At 48.7% G+C, this 25,441-nt stretch overlaps 1 protein-coding gene across 6 annotated transcripts in view; it reads left to right on the forward strand.

Annotated features, from left to right (window-relative positions):
* Nucleotides 1–25,441, forward strand: part of Evi5 (ecotropic viral integration site 5) — a 466,869-nt gene that overhangs the window by 313,659 nt on the left and 127,769 nt on the right. Inside the window, exon 1 of one of the 6 annotated variants that reach the window (XM_076192394.1) lies at nucleotides 7,582–8,147. The exons of the other annotated variants lie outside the window; for them this stretch is intronic. Within the exon in view, the coding sequence (XP_076048509.1) occupies nucleotides 8,035–8,147 (113 nt within the window). The 5' untranslated portion in view covers nucleotides 7,582–8,034. Of the gene's footprint in view, nucleotides 1–7,581; nucleotides 8,148–25,441 lie in introns of those variants that run through there. 6 annotated transcript variants of the gene reach the window in all.

Here is a 25,441-nt window from a genome sequence, read left to right on the forward strand (position 1 = left end):
GACGTCACTGGTGACGTCACCGCCGATCCTGGCATTTGTGCGACGTGACGTCATCGCGGCACTTGATGCGCTTCGCATTGTTCCCCATCCCCGACTTGCCGGCAGGGAGGACGCGTCCTTCTTGCCTCGCTTCCTCCTCCACCTCTTCCTCCGCCTTCTCCTCCTCTTCTTCCCCTTCTTTCTCCTCATGTTCCTCTTCCTTCCCTCCATTCCCCTCAACCCCTCCTTTCTCCTCCTTCCCTCTCTCCTGGTTTTCTTTCGCCTCTCCTTCCGCTTCCCCCTTCTCGTCCTCCATCCCCTCCTCCTCCTCCTCCTCCTCTTCCTCCTCCTCCTCCTCCTCCTCCTCGTCTTCCTCCTCCTCCTCCTCGTCTTCCTCAACACCATCACCACCATTTTCGCCCCACCACCACTGTCACCTTTAGCATCATCACTTTCACGAGAAGTGGAAGGAGGAAGAGGAGGAAGAAGAAGGAAGTGATCCTGTTCAGACGAAGGGGGCGAATGTCCAGCCTGAAGGGATGGTACATCGACCCTTCATCCACCCCTTCATCCACTCCTTAAATCTGCTTAAAAACCTGTTTGTCCTTAGCTTGAATGAGGTGCCAATGGATTTGGTCGATGTCAGACGATTCCTTTCAGGGCCGAGGTGACTTAGCAGAGAACAGTAAACAACAGCAATCCATAAAGCATGTATTTAAGCATAGGTAGTATAAGAGCCCTGGTTTAGGAAGAAGCATGGCTGACTGTGTCTGGTCCCTCTGACAACGTTTAAGACTATTTATCTGGATACGAACGTTAGTTTGTGAACGTTATCTCCACGCCTTGGTACCGCCAAGTGTCAACGTTCAAGACTATCTGGTTACGAACGTTAGTTTGTGAACGTTATTTCCACGCTTTGGTAGCGTTTTGGTGACGTCACATGTCAACGTTAAACTCCAGCAGGGTTTGCAATAGCTCATCGCTTTGCAATGGGCTTTGCAACATGCGGAAGGCTCCTGCGGGCTTCCCAGGGACGCGACGCCCCTCCTAAGTGCAATTGCATGTCGGGATCGGTTGCAATTTCCTTTTCGTAGGAAACCCTAGGCACTGTCCCAGGCGTATTGCCCGTGACCGATTTAATCGTAGGGGACCTTCGGCGCTTTTTTTTTTTTTTTTTTTTTTTTTTTTCTCTCTCTTCTCTCCTCCCTTTTCTCTCCTCTTCTCTTTCCCCCCCACTCTCTCTCTCTCTCTCTCTCTCTCTCTCTCTCTCTCTCTCTCTCTCTCTCTCTCTCTCTCTCTCTCTCTCTCTCTCTCTCTCTCTCTCTCTCTCTCTCTCTCTCTCTCTCTCTCTCTCTCTCTCTTTTTCATACCACCCTCCCGGGCCTTACCGCCCGCCGGATCCTTCCCGCCGTACCCGGCCTTACCGCCCACTAAGGACCAGTTACCGAGGACTTGAGGAACACCTTTTCGTCTTGCCACACTTCTCTTCTTGCTTCATCAGTACTTTCGCTTATATATATATATATATATATATATATATATATAATATATATATATATATATATATATATATATATAATATATATATATATATATATATATGTAATGGTTGTGTGGTGTGTGTATGCAAAGTTACCACAGACAGTAAATACTTCCATATAACTACATCGTCAGTTGAATTGCATGTCTCCGTAATTCGTCTGACGATGTAAATATACGAAACTACTTACTGTCTTCAAATGTATGTTCGCCTGTGGTAACTTTGCGTATTTTGTTTCACGGTGATGTGAAAACCCTGCGCATATATATATATATATATATATATATATATATATATATATATATATATATATATATATATATATATATATATATAATATAATATAATATATACACGCGCGCTAGTATGAACACACTCATGCACACATATATCATGCACACACACACACACACACAGAAAGAGAGAGGGGGTGAGGGGAGAGATATGTTGAAAGAAAAATAGACACAATTTTGCAGAGGAGTGGGCGCGTTTCTTGGAAGAAGAGTAAAATAAAGAAAAAATGGCGAGGGACTGAGGAGCCGAAGCGAGGAGACCTTTAGACATGCGGTCGGCGGAGAACCTTTTGGAGAGTCGGCGGAGATCAGTGTGTTAAAGGACAAGGAGAGAACACCATGCAAAGGGCTCCTCATCGATTCCCTCCCGGAGGAGGAGGAGGAGGAGGAGGAGGAGGAGGAGGAAGTGACAAAAGTCGTGAAGCATTTATGGCCGTCCCAGATGCGACGGAAGATTTGATGTCTGTCTGCCTGTCTGCGAGTCTGTGTATATCTGATTCTGTCCCATTGTCAGTATCTCTGTGTGTGTCTCATTGTCATTCTTCCCCCCCTCTGTCTCTCTCTTTCTCTATGTATTTATCTCTCTTCCTCTGTCTCCCTCCCTCTCTCAAAGGGATTCGAACTGGGGAACTTATGGACACCAGCCGATCGCTTTCTCCATTATGTTACTTAGTTACCCACAGGTGAAGGAATGGGAAAAGAAACGAGTATTTGTAAACATGTATAACGCATAACCATAATTTATAAGAGAAAGCTGTGTATGCAAAAACGTGTGTGTGTGTGTGTGTGTGTGTGTGTGTGTGTGTGTGTGTGTGTGTGTAGAGGTTTTTACAATAGGTCAAAATCCTTCAGGTAGAGATGGCACACAGTTGGCACGGGCAGGAGGGCCAGTCTGAGAAGAAAGTGGCACTCTTTGGCACGGCGGGCACTCGTTACTGTCGAGGCGCAGATGTCGCGTCCAGGAACCGCAGCGGTGAAGGAAAACAGATGAAGTGCCTGAATCCGAAATTCAAACTCCATCAGGGTCCCCCTGGAAAAAAAATAAAGAAAAAACGGAAAAAAGGCGAAGAAAGAAGAGAGATCTGAATTTTGGTTTTTGGGATGGAACCAAGAGAGAGAGAGAGAGAGGGGGGGGGATGGGGATGGGATAGTAGGGTTCTTGTAAATGAAAACTTACCGTTGTCGTACTTGGAGGCATGGCCAGAGTCCTTAATCGAGGCCAGGGAGGGCCCAGCGACCCCCAAGAGAAAGACACAATGACCCGAGTTCGAGCGAACGCAAACAAACGACCTTGGGGGCAGGACTTGGCAGACGGCGGCTACGTCGATGAGGAAAAAGGAAAAGCGGAGATAGTCTCTGAGAAACGGGGAAGTGTTTCAACCTTCTCCGTGACGTCGACGTCCCTCTCTATCTGAATAAAATCGTCTGACGTCTGGCCAGAAGTGTGGTACAGCATCTTAGTTGGATCGTAACATTCTAAATTGAATTAAATCGATAGACATTAACCAGAAGGAAGCTTGTGAAGAGCTGGAAGGAGTGTTCAGAATTAGGACGGGCAGGGAAAGGGGAGGAGGGGGAGGGTAGGAGTTGAGGATAAGGAGTTAATGAAAGTAGGAGAGGTGGAGGTGGGTGGGGAGGTGGAGATGGAGGTGTTAAAAAGAGGTGTAAAAGTCATGTTGGGTTATACAAGCGTGAAATGAAAGGAGGGGGAGGGGAGGGGGGAAAGAGGGGGGAAGAAGGGTTAGGGAGTGAGGGTGATGGAGGTGAGAATAGGGGGTGGGGGTGGGGGAGGACGTTAACGGCAGGTGGGGGGAGGGTTGTAGCAAGTATTAAAAAAGAAATGGCTGCTTAGGGTTCTATAGCAAATAAGATATTTATTAATATTATGATTATTTATTATCATTGTTAGCCATTATTATTATAATTATTATTTATTGTTACTATTCATTATATATTATTATTATTGTTTTAGTTTTTTATTATTTGTTTTTATTGTAATTTATCATGATTTACTATTATTATATTTTTGTAATTATTATTATTACTTTGTATTATTTTTCATTGTTTCTATTGTTTATATTATCATTATTATTATTATTATTATTATTATTATTATTATTGTTGTTGTTGTGTGATTGAGGCCTCCTTCAGGTAAAAGAGGCAAGACTCGAATGAGGAGGAGGAGGAGGAGGAGGAAGAAAAAAAAAAAAATCCTTCAAATCCAGTGACCCGAAGGAGACTCTGACGTTGGCATGGATCCGGAGGAAGGGTGGAGGTGGGTGGGGTGGGAGGGGTTGGGTGTTGTCAGTCTCTCTCTTTATCTCTCTCCCCCCCTCTCTCCCTCTCTCCCCCCTCTCCCCCCTCTCCCCCTCTCTTTCCCTTTCTCCCCTCTCTCCCCTCTCTCTCCCTATCTCTCTCCCCTCTCTATCTCTCTCCCCTCTCTATCTCTCTCCCCTCTCTATCTCTCTCCCCTCTCTCTCTCTCTCTCTCTCTCTCTCTCTCTCTCTCTCTCTCTCTCTCTCTCTCTCTCTCTCTCTCTCTCTCTCTCTCTCCCTCCCCCCCCCTCCCCTCACAGCCGCGAATGAATGGAACCTTTATTTGAGTGTGAAGGCCAAGGAAGGAACAAAGGTCAGGGCATGTGATGAGAATTCGTTAACATGAAGGAAAATGGGACTTCGGGGAGGCATGGGGGGGTCAGGGTTCCAAGCACTGTAAGGATAATTTTGTTTCTTCCTATGGGTCTTCGTCTTCCTCTACCTCTACCTCCTCCTCTTCTTCCCCTACCTCTACCTCCTCCTCTTCTTCCTCTACCTCCTCCTCCTCCTCTTCTTCTACCTCTTCTTCCTCTACCTCTTCTTCCTCTAGTTCCTCTTTCTCGTCCTCCTTCCATTTTCACCTCCTCCTCCTATTTCTCCTCCTCTTCATCTTCCTTATTTTCCTTCCTCATCCTTTCTCTCCCCGTCTTCCTCTTCCTTCCTTTCCTCGTCTTTCAACTCGTCTTCCAGTTCGTACTTTTCGTCCTTCATATATTTCTTCCCGATCTCCTCTTCCCCCTCCTCCTCCTCCTCCTCCTGCTCCTCGTCTCCCTCCTGCTCCCCCCTCCTCCTCCTGCTCCTCCTCCTGCTCCTCCTCTCCCTCCTATTCTTTCTTTACCTTTTCTTCTCTTCCCTTTGTTTCATCTCTCTCTTTCCTTGCGGAGCGAAGAAGAAAGACCGAGGCAGAAGCTGGCGGCGCTGCCGAAGTCCGAAGTCTCGTGGGGGTTGGTGTCGAGGTTAGGGGGTGGGAGGGAGGGAGGGAGGGGGGGCGGGGAGTTCCTCGAGAGCAGCGGTAGGCAGCAGCAGCAGGCAGCAGGAGGGAATTGAATGGAAATGGCCTGTGAAGGTGAGAAGGTGCGGAAGCGAGACCAGCCGCGCCGGCGGCGGCAGCGGCTGTTGCGGCTGTCAGGACAGTCCTCATGCTCCTCCTCCTCCTCCTCCTCCTCCTCCTCCTCCTCCTCCTCCTCCTCTTGCTCCTCCTCTTGCTCCTCCTCTACCTCATGTTCTTCCTCTTGTTCTTCCTCCTCTTGCTCCACCTCATTTTCCTTCACTTCGTCCTCCTCGTCCTCCTTCTCCTCCTCCTCCTCCTCCTCCTCCTCCTCCTCCTCCTCCTCCTCCTCTTGCTCCTCCTCCTCCTCTTGCTCCTCCTCCTCTTGCTCCTCCTTCTCCTCCTCTTGCTTCTCCTCTTCTTGCTCCTCCTCTTGTTGCTCCTCCTCTTGTTCTTCCTCCTTTTGCTCTTTCTCCTCTTCCCTTCCTCCTCCTCTTGTTCTTGTTCTTCCTCCTCTTCTTGTTCTTCCTCCTCTTCTTGTTCTTCCTCCTCCTCCTCCTTGCTCTTCCTCCTCCTCCTTGCTCTTCCTCCTCCTCCTCTTGCTCTTCATCTTCTTGCTCCTGCTCCTCCTTCTCCTGCACCTCCTTTTCCAGTTCCTCCTTCTGCACGTCCTTCTCCTGCTCTTACTACTTTTGCTCGTGCTGCTGCTCCTCGTCTTCCTCTTCTTCCTCCTCGTCCTCGTCCTCTTTCTCGTCCTCCTCCTCCTCCTCCTCCTCCTCCTCCTCCTCCTCTTCGCTATCTCTTGGTTCCGTCCCCTCCTCTCCTTCAGGCCAACCATTGTCCTCTACATCTTTTCCGCCCTACAACATCCGCATTGTCCTCTTCTTTCATTTCCTTCTTCCTCCTCTATTTCCTATTTCCGTCCATTTTCTTCAGAAACTTCATATTTCCTTTTCGTTAACTTGTTTCATCATGTTTATTCATTTATGCATTTATTCGTTTATTTATTATTTGTTTATTTATTGCCACCAATTTGCTTATTTGCCGGAGACCCTGATGGCGTCATCGGAAGCGTGCTGGTTTCGCATTAGCCTAGTTGTGGGTTCGAATCCCGCACTTCCCTCCGATTCCCAGCAGTGACTGTAGTTATTTACCCCCAACAGCCCCTAAAGCGCATAATAGGGCAAAGGTGACTGCTTCGGCCGGAGCTACTCAGCGCCTCCTGGCGTAGTCTCCTCCGGGATCTTAAGCTGGTCGAATGGATGGGGTGGGTCGCCTTGGAGGCGAATAAAATCGCTTGGCGGCCGCAAGGGTCATAGAAAAAGGGCCAACCAGCACGGAAGGGTGTTGTCAAAGGCTCCCACGACCATCAGACCGCGTGACAACCAAATGCGGAGTGTTGGCAGCCGCCGAGGAAAAGTCTCGCAGTTGTTGGCTGTATTGGGACAACGACTCATCAAGCGCGCTCGCGTCGATTCTTTCGAACGCTTCTAACGGTCGTAACGGTCGTAACGGTCGCTCAGCCGTCAGTTGATGCTTCCTTTATTAGGTCGGGGTATCTGGTGGTGGCGGGTGTAGTGCCTGCTGGGTCATGTCTGGGGTCTCGTGAAGGGATGCACACATATACGTACACACACACGCACACACACTGCTAGACGGCGCAGTGGTACCGTTCGCAACTACTAATCCAATAGTCCGAGTTCGATTCCCCCCTTGGGCTGAAATGATTTCAGCATCGTTGTACTGTGAGCCGGCACTCCAACTCTCGTGGGCAAGGAGTTGAGGATGTGTATAAGGTCACAGTATTACCCATAGATTGGACATATATGAGCTCTAAGCTTTCATCCGAGAAGGCAGTAGTTGTTGATCACGAGTCCAACATGTGATCCAATACCATGGTGAAACGCGCGAGCGCATACACAAACACACACACACACACACACACACACACACACACACACACACACACACACACACACACACACACACACACACACACGATCAGCAATTAATGATAAGATAAATGTATGAATATGTGATTAGGCTAAATATTGTTGATGGTTGACTGAAATTTGTTAATGAAATGGTGGTGACGTGTCTGTGACTTTGAACCTCTGAGTGATATGTTTGCATCCATCTTGAGGTGAATCTGATTATCTATTTGCAAAGTGTACGTAAAATCTCTCTATTTTCCCTGATTGAACTCTATTATACAAAAAAAAAAAAAACGCATTAAAAAGAAAATTATTGGCAGACACATTTTCGCGATGAGCACAAACTTTTTTTTCTTCGAAATTCGAAACGACCTCATTGGGCGACGACGACATGGCGTCATTAACGACATGACATTGACATGACGTCATTGGCGACATGACGTCACCGCCCCTTCTTCAGGATACACATGACCTGAAGACTTTTCTCTCTTAGATGGAGGCCCAGCTGTGATAGGAACTCTGTAGAGTGACTGTGTATGTGGAGGAGAAGTGGAAGAGGAGTGGAGGAAAGGGGGTAAAAACAAAGGTGGAAGTGGAGTCTGAAAGGGAAAGGAAAAGATATAATGAAAATCGAGACCCGACGATGGAAGTAAGCGAGCGAGGAAGGAAGGAAAGGAAAAAAGGAGAGAGAAATATGCAAATGACCGTTGAAATGGAATATTGAGAAGAGGGAAGAAGAAGACTAAGAAGAATTGGAAGTGACAATAGCCTTGGGAACGACATGGGAATAAAAAATCGAGACTGAAAATCGTTCTGGAAATTGGAGAAGGCGAGTTCGAGGGAAGTATGAAGTGAGCGAGGGTGACCCTCGAGGACTTGTCGAGGTGCTCCTCCAACACAAGTTACGACGGAGGACGCGACGAGAAGACAGGGAGGCGTGGAGGAGAAGGAGGAGGAGGAGGAAGAGGCGGTCCCGGGGTGTTGGATGGTACAGAGAGGGATTGGAGGAGGAGGCGGAGGCGGAGGTGGAGGTGGAGGCGGGACAATGAGGAGATGGACCTTTCGCCCCCCTCCCGGTCAGGACAGCCTTCTGAACAGGTGGGTTCTTCTATCTGGGGTGTTTTGTGCAATGTGCTGTGCTGTGTGTGTTAACATTTTATGTCTTCTTTCCATAGGACAGGTCCGTGTCTTTGTCATCCTTTTCGTATGTTTATTTATAATTGTGACTTCAGCGTCGTCATCATCATTATCATCATCATCATCATCATCATCATCATCGTCACTACCATCATTATCATCATCACCATCATCTCCCTCAGCATCACCACCATCATCATCATCATCATCATCATCATCACCATCACTACCACCACCATCATCATCATCATCATCATCATCACTACCACCATATTCACCACCTTCATCAGCATCACCATCATCATCTCCCTCAGCATCGCCATCACTGTCGTCGTTCCCAGCATCACCACCACCACCTCCACCATTTTTCCCATTCCCGTTGTCTTCATTTATTTCGCTTTCGTCTTTTTCTTCACATCGTTTTCTCTCTTTACATTTTTGCCTTCAAACTTGATCACTTCTTCGCCGTCTTCATCTTGGTTTTAGTCTTCATATCACTCTGTCTGCTCAGGAAGCTTCTGGTTCCTCTTCGACACGTTCATAGGTTTCGGCAGAAGCTCTCCACCACCCCCAACTTCCCCCCCAAACTACCCACCCACCCCACTCCCTGAGGCACTCTGGCACTCTGCCTTACCGTTTCCTTGCAGCGTTATTACATCGTCCAGTGCCACGGACAATGGCACTCTTCTGTCACTCATCGCCGGGTGCCATTAGTGCCATACGGAGCCTCGACAATGGCACTCCGTCCTTCCGGCAAGTCACCCACTCCCACCCCCGCCCACGCCCCCTTCCTCCTCCTCCTGTGGTGCCTCGGAAGTGGCACTTGATCTCTCGGACTTGGTGGCACACAAGTCCTCGTGCACATCTACTATTCTCGAGGTTGAGGTGGCTGAAGGTCGAGGAGGAGGAGGAGGAGTTGTTGGTGGTCATAGCAGTTTGTTCTCTCTCTCTCTCTCTCTATCTCTCTCTCTCTCTCTCTCTCTCTCTCTCTCTCTCTCTCTCTCTCTCTCTCTCTCTCTCTCTCTCTCTCTCTCCCTTTCTCTCCCCCTTTCTCTCTCTCTCCCTTTCTCTCCCCCTCTCTCTCCCCCTCTCTCTCTCTCTCTCTCTCCCTCTCTATCTCTTTCTCTCTCCCTCCCCCCTCTCTCTCTCACTCACTCACTCACTCTCCCCCTCTCTCTCGTCGTTCTTCTGCAACCGGACTTCAGGGATGTTGGGAAGTTTATTGCTTTGATACAACTTTGATGTAAGTTCACGACTTGGCTTGGCAGCCAGTGCCAGCCGTAGTGCCAGCCGGAGTGCCGGGCCAAGGTAAATAGGCTGCTACATGTCAGTAAAGTGTGTGTTAAGAGTCCTGGAAACTCTTCTCCCAAGGCGAGGCACAAATGTGATTAACCGTGGGTAGTGTTGTTTATTAAGAACTTGCTACAGGACCTACATAGGTAATTACATGTCATGTGTAGTGTATATACAGACACGCGTATGTACGCAGACGCAACTACAGATACATACACACATATACTTACACGTACACATACACACACGCTTACAATTTTACGTAACTACATTAATTTTGTGTAAATATGTGAAAGGTATGTTAGCTCAGTAATTAACTGTCTTGTCTTTTTCTGTTTGCAGGTAAGTTGAAGCCACATCCCACGCTTCTTTTTGGTCTGTGAAAGAAAAAGTGAGTATGACAATGATTTGTGTTTTTGTGACAAACCCTCCACTGTGGAGGGAGGGAGGGAGTGGGGATTTCTCTTTCCTGAATAAAATCACCTGGCGACAGCCAGAGTTGATCAAATGGAACGGAAGTTGTTGTAACTGGCAGTATCATAACTTGCAATGTCATAATTTGCAATATCGTAATTTCCAATATCTTAACTTATAATGTCGTAAATTGCAATGTCGTAAATTGCAATGGCGATCAGCTTTGCACCAAATGAGACGCCGTAAAGTAAAGACTCTGAGGTCAGCAATGATGTCACTGATGGAAGGTGAGAAACTATGACGTAATGATGACGTCAGATTGGATGTACTGTTCTGTGTACATGAACCTGACACATGAGCTAGCAGTGTCATATGGGTTGCTCGTGTCATATATATGTATATATGTATGTATATATATATATATATATATATGTATATATATATATGTATATATATATATATATATATATATCGCAGGTATATATAATATTTTTTACGGTAATACTGTAAAGTAAACGTATGACTTCAGTTTCTTTAGTGTTACTGTTTGGTTAACAGAGAAGTCGTTGGATTGGATCTCGTAATTGTCTTCCTTAGTCATGGACGTATTCACGTCGTGAGATTACACAGGCCATTCCACTCAACCCTGTGTCAGTTTAATGTCCGGAACGCAATGTTCTTCCTTAGTATTACTATGTAGTAGACGTATTACTATAGTATTACTGTAATGTAGACGAAGAGTCGTTTGATTGTGCCTTGTAATTGGCTACCGCGAGCTGTTAAGGTGTGTCTGTGTCTGGTTATTATGTCTGTGTCTGTAAACTTACCCAAGAGGTCTTCGGTCTGTTTCTCTTCGTGTCTTGATGGAGGGGACGGGAGGGTTAGTGGTGGTGGAGGAAAGGTTGTCATTCTTGTGTCCCTTTATGTCTTTGTATAGACGCGTTTTTTAATTATTTTCATTTTAGTTAAGTTAATATTCATTGTTAATATTCAAGTTTTAATTTTGGAACGGTTCTTTTATATATATATATGGATGTATAGTGGTTTGTTGTTCTCTCTCTCCTCTCTCTCTCTCTCTCTCTCTCTCTCTCTCTCTCTCTCTCTCTCTCTCTCTCTCTCTCTCTGTCTATCTATCTCTCGCTTGTTTCTCTCTCTATGTGTGTGTGTGTGTGTGTGTGTGTGTATGAGCAGACATTACATCTCTTGATTATGTTCTCAAAGTTTGAAATAACCCATTTCCCTCACTTTTCCCCTCTCTCGTGTCAACATTGTTCCCCTTGCCATTATTCATATCGATCTCATTCCCCTCTTCTCATCACTCTCCCTCTCCCCTCCCCTCCCCTCTGTCTTGTCGGTCTTTCTTTCCCCATTTTCCTCTGTCCATTTTCCTATTCCCCTTGCCCCTTTTGCCCTTATTCATTTTCCTCTTTTCCCCTTTCCTCCTTAACCCCTTTCCCCTTTAATCCATTTTCTCCTATCCATATATTCGTCTTTCCCCTCTCCTCTCCTTTTCCCCTATACCTTGTCTCCCTTTCCCCTTACCCCTTTCACCCTTTCCCCCTTTCCCCTTTCCCCCTTTCCCCTTTCACCCTTTCCCCTTTCACCCCTTTCCCCTTTCACCCTTTCCCCTTTCACCCTTTCCCCTTTCACCCTTTCCCCTTTCACCACTTCCATTTCACCATTTCTCCCATTCCACAACTCCCCCTTTCGCCCTCTCCCTCTTTTCCCAATTTCCCTTTCTTCCTTCTCCCTTTCCCACTCCCTCTCCCCCTTCCCCTCTTTTCCCCTTTCCCCTTCTCCCGCGCGTCCCTTCCGTCCAGCCTCGCAAATATTGGCGACATGACGTCACCTCTGACGTCAGGTGGGAGGGAGAGAGGGAGGGAGGGATGGAGGTGGTTGAATGGGCGGTTGGGAAGGTGGGAGGGTGGGAAGGTGGGAGGGTCGGTAGAGCCCCTCCCTCGTGACATCATCCTTAGCCTCTCTCGCTTTATTACAGTGCCAGACAGGGATGGTTTGGGGTGAGACTGAGGGGGGGGGGAGCGGTAGGGACGGGGGGAGGGGGAGGGCGCCTGGTTACATGGTTAACATTTCCGGTGCCAGTTAAGTGGATTCTGCTGATGACCCACATTGCTTTGTGTGTGTGTGTGTGTGTGTGTGTGTGTGTGTGTGTGTGTGTGTGTGTGTGTATGGTCGAACGTGCATGATTGAGGAAATTTCGTCATTAATAATCCGATGAAAATCGTTCCGATAGCGGTGATGGCGATATCGAAAAATAGGTTAGATATCATTAAAAAAAATATTGTGTGTGTCTGTGTGTGACTCACCATGGTCTTAGATCACGTGTTGTACTCGTTATCAACAGCTATTTCCCTCCCGGAAGAGAGCTCATTAATGACCGATCTATTGGTAATGCTGTGACCTTACACGCACGCACACACACACACACACACACACACACACACACACACACACACACACAACTCCCCGCCCACGAGAGTTGGAGTAACGACTCGCAGCGCAGCTTTACTGAAATTATTTCAGCCCTGTGCGGGATTCGAACCAGGATCGCCGTAGTGGTAGCCAGGAACTCTACCACTGCGCCACGAGGTGTGTGTGTGTGTGTGTGTGTGTATCTTTTGGTATTTACCTAATACACAGGAACTATGTTCATAGGCCCTCATCTCCATCTAGATACCTAGATTTTTTATTTGCTCATGGTTTCTGGTTAGGGTGTATCTTCTTTAAGTCTATTCCAGGACTTGACACAACCGCACAGAAAAATGTTTTGTTATATTCTCAAAACATTTGTCCATTTGTGTATTTATTTATTTTAATTATATTTTTTCTGTCTCCAAATTATTCACATCATCTGGTGACGGCCTCCCGTCCCAGAACTAAAGATCTTTTCTGTCACTTTTGCCCACTCCCTTCCTCTTCTGTCTCAATATTGACAGACACTGTATGTCGTCTCTTCGTATTGTTTATTTTTTAGGCTGGAGATAAATCAAATTGTTTACACTCTTTATGATCTTGATGATTTTTTTATATCCTACGCTTATTACGGAGGCGACATTTTAGCTGCATATCCTGATCTGGGTTGGATGAGACTCTGTCTATCGATGTAGTGAAAAGCTTCGGTTATTTTCGGCAGGAGTCTGTGTGTTTCGCAATTGATTATTTGTCACACTTTAGCTATCATATTGGTCAGCGATATTGGTATTTGTCTTAGTGCCATGGTTCTCAACCGTTGGGTCGCGACCCAGAGGTGGGTCGCCAAGGTCACCAAGGGTCGCCAAGGTCACCAAGGGTCGCCAAGGTCACCAAGGGTCGCCAAGGTCACCAAGGGTCGCCAAGGTCACCAAGGATTTACGGACTTGTTATTTTCCCAGTATTCCTATTAAAAATATTATCAAATTATTAATCCTGATTGTAGAATTCCTATGTCATTATTATCTAAGGTTAAACAAAACATTGAGACATAGATGTTTTTACAAGCACAAGTATTTTATAATTTAGATAAAAGTGTTTACGAAGGTAAGGGTACTCATAGTCGATCTTGATAGGATTTTAGGTCTCAGTCAAAAAAGGTTAAGAACCACAGTTTTAGTGACTTTTTGGTACCTTCTGTGTGGATTGTGCCACATTAGCCTTCTTCCAATCCCGTAACACTATTCCTTTTAATAATAAACACACTAATAGGTTGTGAATCTTGTCCGGTAGTTGTTCCCTGAGTATTCAGTGTTATGAATCACTGGCTAAGTGTTTCAGGACCTGATTGGATTTCATAATAGTAAATTCAGGGATTCAGGAAACATGTGCGAGGATGGAATGGGGATTCCCAAACATTTTCCATGGTAGATTTATTTTTTTTTTTTTTCTCCAAGAAAATCTAAACATAAAAACTAAATGATTTACTTGTTGGCAGATCTGCTTCTTTGCAATATATTCAGTTTCTCCTCAGAGAGCTAATTTAGTAAACAAGACAACAGAATTTGGGCAAGTTTTTACGAAAATGGCAACTCGAGGCGTTTCGCAGGGAAAGAATTGAAGTCATCCGCGATTGGAAAATTATACCCATTCTCTCTCATTGCGATTTAATCAGAGAAAACGAGTGGTCGAATACAATTATCATGTTAATATTTCGGCAATTCGTATGTAAAAATTCAACATTCGTGTACTGTATATATATACATACATATTTTTGTATCCATATTTATGCTCAATGGCTAGTTAGGAGTGGATTTTAATACAGACTGGAAAATACGAAACCAATTTGGTCGAAACTGATTTGATTAATACACAAGTATATGGAGTGTGTGTGTGCGCGCTCATTTGTGTGTTTTTGTGTGCGTAAAATATCACCATTTTTATTTTAGATCCGATAATAGAGAAGCTCTTTTGTAGGAAGTAAATTGTGATTTGGCTTTGAGAGCTTATGCAAAATTATTGCATCGTTGGCGGTGTTGCAATATAGTGGGGCCCGCACCGGGATAGCTATTGTAGCGAATAAATCTAGAATCTGAGCTATGAGGCTGTTGTTGTTGTTGTTTGTGGTGTTGTCTTCCATGTCCTTGTTCTTGGTCACCTCCCAGTTGTTGTTGTTGTTGTTGTTTCTGTTCATGGTCACCCCTGATTGTTGTTAGTGCTGTTTTTAGTGTTATTGTTTTCGCGCGCGCGCATACACACACACACACACACACACACACACACACACACACACACACACACACACACACACACACACACACACACACACACACACACACACACACACACGTTGAACCTTAATTCTTGTCTCCATTCCTTATACCTCCTCTTTCCTCCCTTCTTCCCTCTCCCCCTTCTCCCCTCTCCCTTCTCACCACTCCCTTCTCCCTTTTCCCCTCCCCCTTCTTTCATGTCCCCACTCCCCTCTCTCTCCCCCCAAACTCAGCCTTTCCTCCCCTCCTCCCCGATTATCCTCTGTTTCCCTCCCCAGTTTTGACCTTTCCTCCCCCTTGGCACTCATTCTTCCTCCTCTCCCCTCCCCTTCCTACTCATTTCTCCTCCCCCCTTCCCACTCATTCTTCCTCCCCACTCTTTCCCTTTCCATTCCCCACTCGTTCCTCCCCTCCCTCCCTCTTCCCACTCATTCCTCCTCCCGTCACTACTCCTTCCCACTCATTCCTCCCCTCCCTCCCCCACACATTTCTCCTCCCCCACCTCACACATTTCTCCTCCCCTTCCCATTCATTCCTCCTCCCCTCCCTACCCCATCCCACTCGTTCCTCATCCCCTCCCTCCCATTTCTTACTCATTCTTCCTCCCGTCCTTCCTCATCCCACTCATTCTTCCTACCCTCCCTCCCACCTTCCCACACATTCCTCCTCCTCCCACTTATTCCTCCACTCGTTCCTCCTTCCCTCTCTCCCCATCCCACTCATTCCTCCTCCCCTCCTTTCCCTATCTCACTCATTCCTCCTCCCCTCCCTCCCCCTGCTTTCTTATCCAATTTCTTCCTCCATCCCTCCTGCGCCCTCCACTTTCCACCTCATTCCTCTCCACTCCCCACCCTCCACCCTCCAGTCTCTTCATTCCCTCCTTATTGTTTCCGTTTCCCTCTTCCTCTCACTCCGGCCTCAGACAGTGTTTCCCCTCTTTGAATTTCCCTTTCTTACCCTCTCTACCTCCCCCCGTCCCCTCCCCTTCATCCCTGTCTTCCTTCACCACCCTTTCCTTTCTTTGGCTACTCCTCACTCCCCTTCCCTCTCCTCCCCTCATTTCCCCTATCCCCTCATTTCCGCTCTCCCCTCCCCTCTTCTCCCCACCTTTCCCCTCTCCCCACCTTTCCCCTCTCCCCCCTCCTTTCCCCTCATTTCCCTTCCCCTCCTCTCCCCTCCCCTTCTTTCCCCTTATTTCCCCTCTTCTCTCCTCTTCTCCCCTCCCCTCTTCTCCCCTCTTCTCCCCTCCCCTCTTCTCCCCTCCCCTCTTCTCCCATCCCTTCCCTTCTTATCCCCTCCCCCTCTCTTCCCCTCCTTCCCCTCTTATCCCCTCCCTTCCTCTCTTCTCTCCTCCCCTCTTCTCCCCTCCCCCCTTCTCCCCTCCCCCCTTCTCCCCTCCCTTCCCCTCTTCTCCCCTTCCCTCTTTTCCCCTCTCCTCCCCTCTCCACCCATCCTTTCCCCTCCCTGCTAATTACCGTCTTTCTTATCGATATGTTTTCCGTCGTTTTTTTCTTCATGATGAACTGACCATTATGCCCGATTATCGGTCGCGCAGCCTTATGAAAAGGCTGATGCCAGACAGGGGAGGGGTGTGGGGGGGAGTGTCCTCATTTTCCTCCCCTCTCCCTCATCCTCCCCTCACCCCTCTCCCTCGTTTCTTTCTCCCCCTCCTCAAGGAAACCTCTCCCATTCCCCCACGCTGTTCCCCTCCCCCCACCCACAGTCTTTCCCATAGTTTTCTCCTAGTCTCCCTACACAGCCTCCCAGTTCCACCCACAGGTCCTCCCATCTCCCCCACAGGTCCTCCCATTCCCCCCACAGGTCCTCCCATCTCCCCCACAGGTCCTCCCAGTTCCCCCCACAGGTCCCCCCACTCCCCCCACAGGTCCTCCCATTCCCCCCACAGGTCCTCCCATCTCCCCTCACAGCCTCTCCTATCCCTTCACACAGCATATCCTATCCCCTCCACACAGCCCGTTTCATCTCCCACACAGCCTCTCCCATATCCACCATACACAGCTTCTTCCGTTCCCCACACTCTTTCCCATCCCCTATATAGATCTACCCATTCCTAGCTTTACGCGGTTCCCCCAGTTTACGTGATTCCCTTGCTGTACTTGGTTCCCTCAGTTTACGCGGTTCCCTCGGTTTACGCGGTTCCCTCAGTTTACGCGGTTCCCCCGCTTTACGCGGTTCCCCCGCTTTACGAGGTTCCCTCGCTCTACGCAGTTCCCTAACTTTACGCGGTCCTCCGATTTACCCAGTTTACGCGGTTTTTGTACAGCCGGTTATAACCCCTGTCAACCCGATGACGTACTTTTCAAGTTGCTTTTCAAAGGCTACAGCACACACACACGCACACACGATGGCGCAGTAATAGAGTTCCTGGCCCCCACTACCGCGGTCCGGGTTCAAATCCCGCCCAGGGCTGGAATAATTTTAGTAACGCTGCGCTGCGAGTTGTTACTCCAACTCTCGTGGGCGGGGAGTTGGGTGTGTGTGTGTGTGCATGTGAGGTCACAGCATTACCCATAGGTCGGTCATATGAGAGTTCTGAGCTCTCTTTCGTAGGGGAAATAGCTGTCGATCACGAGTCCAGCACGTGATCCAAGACCATGGTGAATCTCTCTCTCTCTCTCACACACACACACACACACACACACACACACACACACACACACACACACACACACACACACACACACACACACACACACACACACACACGTACACTAAACTGGGAATAGGCGTTCTTCTTTGTTTAGCATGGTTAGCTTTCCCTAGATTTCTATTTATCTAGCTCTCCCTTCCTCTCTCTACCTCTCTCACTCTACGTCTCTCTCTTCCACTCTTTTCCACTCCCTCTTTCTTTCCCTCTCTCCCTCTCGCTCCCCCTCCCTTTCTTTACTTCTCTTTCAATCTCTCTCTCTCTCTCTCTCTCTCCGGGTAACAAAGGAGACGTCGTCTTAATTTGGATGCTAAATGTAAAAAGGCGGAAACGAATTGTTGTTATTTGTTTTCTAAAATTGTCCTCATCTTTTACGAAAATGGCAGCCATGTGTCTACTTTTTGGTTCATGGCTTCCAGTGTGGGTGCGCACGTTCGTGTGCGTGTGTGTGTGTGTGTGTGTGTGTGTGTGTGTGTGTGTGTGATTCACCATGGTCTTGGATCACGTGTTGGACTTGTGATGACAGCTTTTCCTCCCGGAAGAGAGCTCAGAGATCATAATGACCGATCTATAGGTAATCCTGTGACCTCACACACACACACACACACACACACACACACACACACACACACACACACACACACACACACACACACACACACACACACACACACACACACACACACACACACACACACACACACACACCAAACTTCCCGCCCACGAGAGTTGGAGTAACAACACGTAGCGTAGCGATACTGAAATTATTTCAGCTCTGGGCGGGATTCGAACCCGGACCGCCGTAATGACGGCCGGGAACTCTAATCACTGCGCCTCGAGTTGTGTGTGTGTATGTGTGTACACAGTAAGTACGCTCATAGAACTCTTGAGCTTCAGCGAGTAACTATCCAGATGGTTTCTGAAATATTCAGAGCCATCTGTAACAATCCCACTAACACCTTCCTATTAGTCACCACATCCCTCATTGCCACCAATTACCACCACCCAAGCCAACACCACCATTTACCACCACCCAAACCAACACCACCATTTACCACCACTTACCAACACCCAAGCCAATACCACCACTTTTGTTGTCATGAGGACTTTCTTCTAATGCCACCACCACCGCCGCCTGCTTGGAGGGCAGAACCGCCCCCTTCAGCAGCCCACCTCGCTACGACGGGGTTGTCATGTAAGGCGATTAAAATCGCGTGACGTCAGACTCCACAAAGCCTCTGAAAGGCTTTGTGGAGGTTGACCTTTTACCCCACAGGGAAGTAGGAAGGGATATGCCTCTTCCCTTATGCCTCCCCCTCCCCCCTATTCTTCCCCTCCCCCTATGCCTCCCCCTCCCCCTATGCCTCCCCCTCCCCCTATGCCTCCCCCTCCCCCTATGCCTCCCTCCCTCCCTATGCCTCCTTCCCTCCCTATGCCTCCCCTCCCCCTATGCCTCACCTTCCCATATGCCTCCCCTCCCCCTATGCCTCTCCTCCCCCATGCCTCCCCTTCTCCCTATGCCTCCCCTCTCCCTATGCCTCTCTCACCCTATGCCTCCCCTTCCCCCTATGCCTCCCCTCCACACTATGTCTCCCCTTCCCCTATGTCTCCCCTTCCCCCCTATGCCTCCCTCCCCCCTATGCCTCCCTCCCCCTATGCCTCCCCTTCCCCCTATGCCTCCCCTTCCCCCATGCCTCCCCTTCCCCCCTATGCCCCCCCGTGGACCTCCCCCCACTCCTTTTTGCATATTTATTCCTTCACAATGAATTTGCAGCATCACGCGCCGCGCATATGCATGAACTCGGTGTTCGTGGTGAACAGGCGGAGTTGCATGATCTCTCACACATACACACAGAGTAACGGTGCGAGACGTTACTCCAACTCTCGTGGGCGGGGAGTTGTGTGTGTGCGGGTAAGGTCACAGCATTACCCATAGATCGGTCATATATGAGCTCTGATCCCTCATCTGGGTGGGTAATAGCTGTCGATCACGTGTCTAACACGTGATCCAAGACCATGGTGAAATACACGAATTATCCTCCCTTACCAGTGTAAGTATTCAGTTTTGTTCTTTTCTTTCCCTTCCCCCTCCCTTCTCCTCCCTTCCCTTCCCCTTCCCTTCCCTTCCCTTCCTTTCCCTCCCTTTCCCTCCCCTCCCCTTCCGTCGCCTCCATTTCCCTCCACTCCCCTTCCTTCCCCTCATTTCCCCTCCATTTCTCTTCACTTCCCCTCTCCCCTTTTTTCCCCTCCACTCCCTTTAATTTCCCCTTCCTTCCCCCTTCCCCTCCCTTCCCTTCCTTCCCCCTTCCCCTCCCTCTCCCTTCCCCTCCCTCTCCCTTCCTCTTTCTTCCCCTCTCCCTCCCTCTCCGTTTCCCTCCTTTCCCTCCCCCTTCCCCGTCTTCCCTTTTCTTTCTTAGTTTCTGCTCGAGTTGTCCTGCCCGCCTTCCTCCTCCTCCTCCTCTTCCTCCTCCCCCTCCCCCTCCACCTCCTCCTTTTCCCCGTCCTCCTCCTCCTCTGGTCGTCCTTCTTACTGGACGTGATTCACATTCTTTATCTGCCTCTTCCTCCTCCTCCTCCTCTTTACTCCTCCTTCTCGACCTCTTCTTCCTACTTCATCTTCCTCAAGCTCCTCCCGAACCTCCTTCTCCTCCTTCCCCCCTTCCTATCCTCCTCCTCTTCCATCTTCTTCAATCTTCCTCCATCTTCATCCCCTTCCTCCTACTACTCCTCCTCCTTCCCTTCCTCCTCCTCGCTCCTCCTCTTCCTCGCCCTCCTTTCTTTTTTTTATGCATCTCCTCTTCAGTACTCTTCTCCTCTCCTTCCGTCCACCCTCCCTCCTCCTTGACGCCTCTTCCTCAATCCTCTCCCTATAACCTCCCCCTTTCCTCCCTCCCTCCTTCCTTTCTTCCTTCCCTCCTTCCTTCCCTCCTTCCTTGCCTCCTTTCCTTCCCTCCTTCCCCCCCTCTCCTCCGCTCCTTGCTACTCTCCTTTTCCTCATCTCTCCCTCCTTCCTCGATCCCTCCTTTCCCTTTCCTCCTCTTTTTCCTCCTCCTTTTCCTCCGCCCCTTCCTACTCTCCTTCTCCTCTCACTGCCTCCTACCTACCTACCATCCTTCCCTCCCTCCCTCCCTCCCTCCCTCCCTCAATTATCCCTCTTTCTTCCTTTCTTCCTCCCTTCTCTACTTCCTTCCCAGCCTTCCTCCTTCCCTCCCGCAATCCTTTCTCTTCCCTCTTCCCTTTCCTACTCCCTACCTCCCCTTCCTCCCCCCTTTCCTCCTCCCTCTCCTCTCCCGTCTCCTCTCCCCTCTCCTCTCCCGTCTCCTCTCCCCTCTCCTCCTCCCTTTCATCCTCCCCTTCCTACCCCCCTTTCCTCTTCCCCTTCCTACTTCCCCTTCTTACCTCCCCTTCTTACCTCCCTTCCCTCCTCATTTCCTTCCTCCCCATCCTCCCCTCCATCCCTTTCCTTTCCATCCCTCTCCCATGCAGATCAAATAATTGAGGGCTCGCAGATCCGGCAACACTCTTATCGCCACATTTCACGCGGCGGCCGCGCAGAATGCGGCAGGAGGGTTTATGTGCCGCGGTGGCGTTAATTGCGGCCGCGGGAGGAGAGGAGGAGGAGGAGGAGGAGGAAGAGGTGTGGCAGGTGTTTCGGTCTGGGAGGGGTGCTGTTCAAGGTACGGCGTGGCATGGATCACTGGACTCTGCCTTTGGGCAGTGTGGTTACACTGCGTTTTACGGTGGCTCTGACTCTAGCTGAATGGGGACCTTTTGGTAATTAACGGGGGGAGTTAGGGAGACAAAAGTATATATATATATATATATATATATATATATATATATATATATATGTATATATGTATATATCACAGAAAACTTCTTGTATACTAAAAGGATTCTTCCCCCTCATAAGGGAGTTAGCAATAAACGAGTAAATGAAACTAAGATAATATGCATACAAACACGCATCCGTACCCAGGTCATGTTGCGAAAGAAAAAAAAAGTAAAATGCTGTGGATTAAGTGAATACATAGATAAGGATGAATTGAAGGCCATTACGGCATATCAAGTAAACAGTTGACAATTTTTTATATTAATTTACTTTTCTTTTTCAACGAAGGGGGGAGGCTAAATTATTTTGTTATATGATATTGTCTCTACAATTTTTTTTATATATCATGAGCACTTATTATTTTTAGTATTGATAATTATAATTAACCAATGATGATAATGATGATGATAGTATGGTTTAACGTCACTAACTCATCCCATCGGAAGGCTAGGACGGTACCCCTCACAGAGGACTTTGTAGCGTGGAATTTAATGAACCATGCCCTTGGTTCAACTTCGCCGGTGGCAGGGTTCGAACCGCCATCCCCTCGACCTTCACCGCAAGTAACGACGCCCTAACCCGCTCGGCCAATGAGCTTCCCAAAACAATGATAACCAGTTTTTATATCATTAAGGACAGTTGGTAAAGGGGAGACTTAAGGGGAATAAGAGTAAAGGGGATCGTGGAAGTCAAAAGGGATCAGCATTTATTTATTGATTAATTAATTTATGTATGTATTTAATGTTATTCCTTTATTTATTAATTTATCTACATATGTATCTATATATATATATATATATATATATTATATATATATATATCATATATATATTTTATATATATATATATTATATATATATTATATATATATATATATATATATAATATATATATGTATATTTATATATATTTAAGTAGAGACTAGTCTCCAATATTAAAAGACTTCCGTGCCTCTGATCCGTAGTGGTATTACTAAAGCCCCAAGAATGTCAGTTCTGGAAATGTTACAAAATATACTGAATTGTGTAACCGGAAGAACTGTGTAAAGCTCTTGGGGACTGAGGTGTCGTGCATAGTTGTGGGACAAGGGAGTCCCAAGTCGTGGGAGGATGGGGGGGGTGTGTTCGACGATTAAGGTTTGGTACCCATTTACCCCCATCTCCCCCCACTCCCCCTCCCTTTCCCTTCCCCTTCCCCTTCCCCTCCCTTTCCCTTCCCCTCCCCCTTCCCCTTCCCCTCCCCCTTCCCCCGCTAACCTACCCCCTTCTTTCCCCCTCCCCTCTTTTCCCCCTCACCTCTTTTCCCCCTTCCCTCTTTTCCCCCTCCCCCAGCTCCCGTTCCCCCAGCTCCCCCTCCCCAGCTCCCCCTCCCCCATTCCTTCCCCTTTCCCCTTCTTTCCTCCCCCTTTCCCCTTCTTACCTCCCCCTTTCCCCTTCTTTCCTCTTCCCCCTTCCCCCTTCTTCCTCCCCATCCCCCGCTCCCCTTCCCCCTTCCCCCGCTTCCCCTTCTTCCTCCACATCCCCTGCTCCTCCTCCCCTTCTTCCTCCCAATCCCCCGTTCCTCCTCCCTGTCTTCCTCCCAATACCCCGTTCCTCCTCCCCTTCTTCCTCCCCATCCCCCGCTCCCCCTTTCCCGCGCTCCCCCTCCCCCTTCTCCTTTTCCCTTTCCCTCGCTCCCCCCCCCCAGCTCGAAATAGGTTTTGTTCGCGGGCTTTCGAGTTAGCCTGCTTTAGTCGGGGCTTGAAGCAAGACGGGGAGGGATTCTCCTGGATCAAGGGTTAAGTGGAGGTGTGCGTGTATGTGTACGTCTGTGGGTGTGTATGTGTGTGTACGTGTACATGTAAGTGTGTGCAAGTGCCTGTTTGTCCGGACACTGTGTGTACATGCGTGCGTGTGTACATACACTTGTGTATTGTATATACACGCGTGCATGCATGCATGCATACAGAGAGAGGTACATGTATATAGTTCAGGACAAATGGAACAAAATATGAAACTGATAAGATAAGGTGATTTTAAGAATTGCCCACCGTGTGTGGGTTATCTCCCAATGGACCTGTTAACTCACTAACCCACACAAACTGTGTCAGTTAAACCCTGTTTTAGGTTAAACCTCCCCTATAGACCTAACTAGATATTGTGGGGGTTAATTCCCTGACTGATCCAGATAAATATTGTGATTCCAAGTACCCCCCCAGCCCCCAGTCCCCTCAGCCCCCTCAGCCCCCAGATCCCTCAGCCCCCAGATCCCTCAGCCCCCCAGCCCCCCATTGGCGATGGTGGACTCAACGGAACCGTACTGCTCTCGCATTTTCCTAGTCACGGGTTTGAGTCCCACACTTGTCGCCAATTCCCAGCAGTGGCTGTTGCTACCTGCCTCAACAGTCCCCCAAAGCGCTGAACTAGGTGACGGCTCCGGCCGTAGCTACTCAGTGTCTCCTGGTGTCGGAGCCTCACCTACTTTCGCATTAGTATATAGTGACCACCCCTTGTAACCACGTACACTGTACGTGTGTACAATCATGCACAAAAGCAAACGAACTTACCAGCGGTGAATAGGACATGTATACCTCCTTCTCCTCCCTTCCCCCCCCACCTCCCCCCCCCCGGTGACTGAATAGGGTTACCCCCCTCCCCCCAGCCAGCCGAAACAGTGGACAGCATCTTGGGAGGAGCCCCCCCCCCACTCTCCCCTTTGATTTCGTTTCATGTCGCCTAATGCATACCCTCCACTTCTACCTCTCCCACCACCTCTTTCTTCCCTCCCCTCCACCTCTTCCCCCTCCACCTCTTCCTCCCTCTCCTCCCCTCCCCTCTGCTCTCACTCTCCCCTCCTCCCCCTTCCCCATTCTTCGGTCCCTTCATTCTTTCCAGTCCCTTTCTACTCCACTCCTTTATTCAGCCTAGCCGCCTCCTCCTCCTCTTCCTCCTACTCCTCCTCCTCCACTTTTATGCCTGTCGTCTCCTCATTATCTTCTAGTTTTTCATCGCTTTCGTCTACCTTGACAATCTTCCCCCTTTTTCTTTCCTTTTTTTCCTTTATTTTCCTTTCTTCCCTTCTCTTCCTTTCCTTCCTCCTTTCTTCCCTCTTCCTTTCTCTCTCCTTCATATTCTCTCTCATTCTTCCTTCTTCCCTCCCTCCCTTCCTTCTTCCCTCCCTCCCTTCCTTACTTCCTCTCCCCCTCTCTTTCGCCATATTGTTAATATTCACTCCGAAGTGAACTGCCCTGTTCTTGTCTCGACCTTGGAAATGAACAATAAACAGATCGAGTTTGTCGACAGTCGGGCCCCTTTATGACGTCATACAGTTTTCGTACCGGAAGTGAACTGACCTGTTCTTGTTCAGACCTTGGCCTCGTGTGGTTACCTTTGCCAGACCGCCCTGGCCCAGGGAGGAGGAGGAGGAGGAGGAGGAGAAGAGTGGCTCCTCCTCCTCCTCCTCCCTCGGCGTCGAGTCCCGCCAAGACAATTGAGTTATGGTTGACCCTTGTTTTGTCCCTCGCCGTCTCGTATTTCTCTTCCCCTCCTCCTCTTCCTCCTCCTCGTTCTCCTCCTCCTCTTCCTCCTCTTTCTCCTCCTCCTCCTCTTCCGCTTCCTCTTCCTCTTCTTCCGCCTTCGCCTTCTCTTCCTCCACCACAGACTCCTTGTCTTATTTTTTCACTTGTTGTTGTCTCTTGTTTCTCTCTCGCACTCTCTGTTCTCTCTCTCTCTCTCTCTCTCTCTCTCTCTCTCTCTCTCTCTCTCTCTCTCTCACACACACACACACACACACACACACACACTCTCTCTCTCTCTCTCTCTCTCTCTCTCTCTCTCTCTCTCTCTCTCTCTCTCTCTCTCTCTCTCTCTCTCTCTCTCTCTCACACACACACACACACACACACACACACACACACACACACTCCCTGTTGCACTCTCTCTCCCTCTCTCTCTTTCTCTTTCTCTTTCTCTTTCTCTTTCTATCCCTCTCTCACTCCATAGATGCCTAACGCATTTTAGTTAAGGAATTCCTTAAAGCTGGATAGAACCGCCAGATATCTTAAGAAAACTCCATAAGAATACCAAATTTATGTGCACACACAGACACACACACACACACACACACACACACACACACACACACACACACACACACACACACACAGAGAGAGAGAGACTTTGTAAATATTTCCTGCGTGTCTTTTCCCATCCAGCGGGCTCCTCCCCCTCCCCCCACCCCCTCCATTCCCTCAAGGGAACCTGGGCTGGGGGCAGGGAAGGGGGGAGGGGAAAGGTATATGGTATAAGATGTTCCTGAAAGGGGTTGGGGGGATTGGGAGGGAAGGGGGGGAGACGACAATAAGAGAGTA

Source organism: Oratosquilla oratoria, chromosome 11 (assembly GCF_046742065.1).
Source record: "Oratosquilla oratoria isolate Oo_2021 chromosome 11, ASM4674206v1, whole genome shotgun sequence".
NCBI lineage: Eukaryota > Metazoa > Arthropoda > Malacostraca > Stomatopoda > Squillidae > Oratosquilla > Oratosquilla oratoria.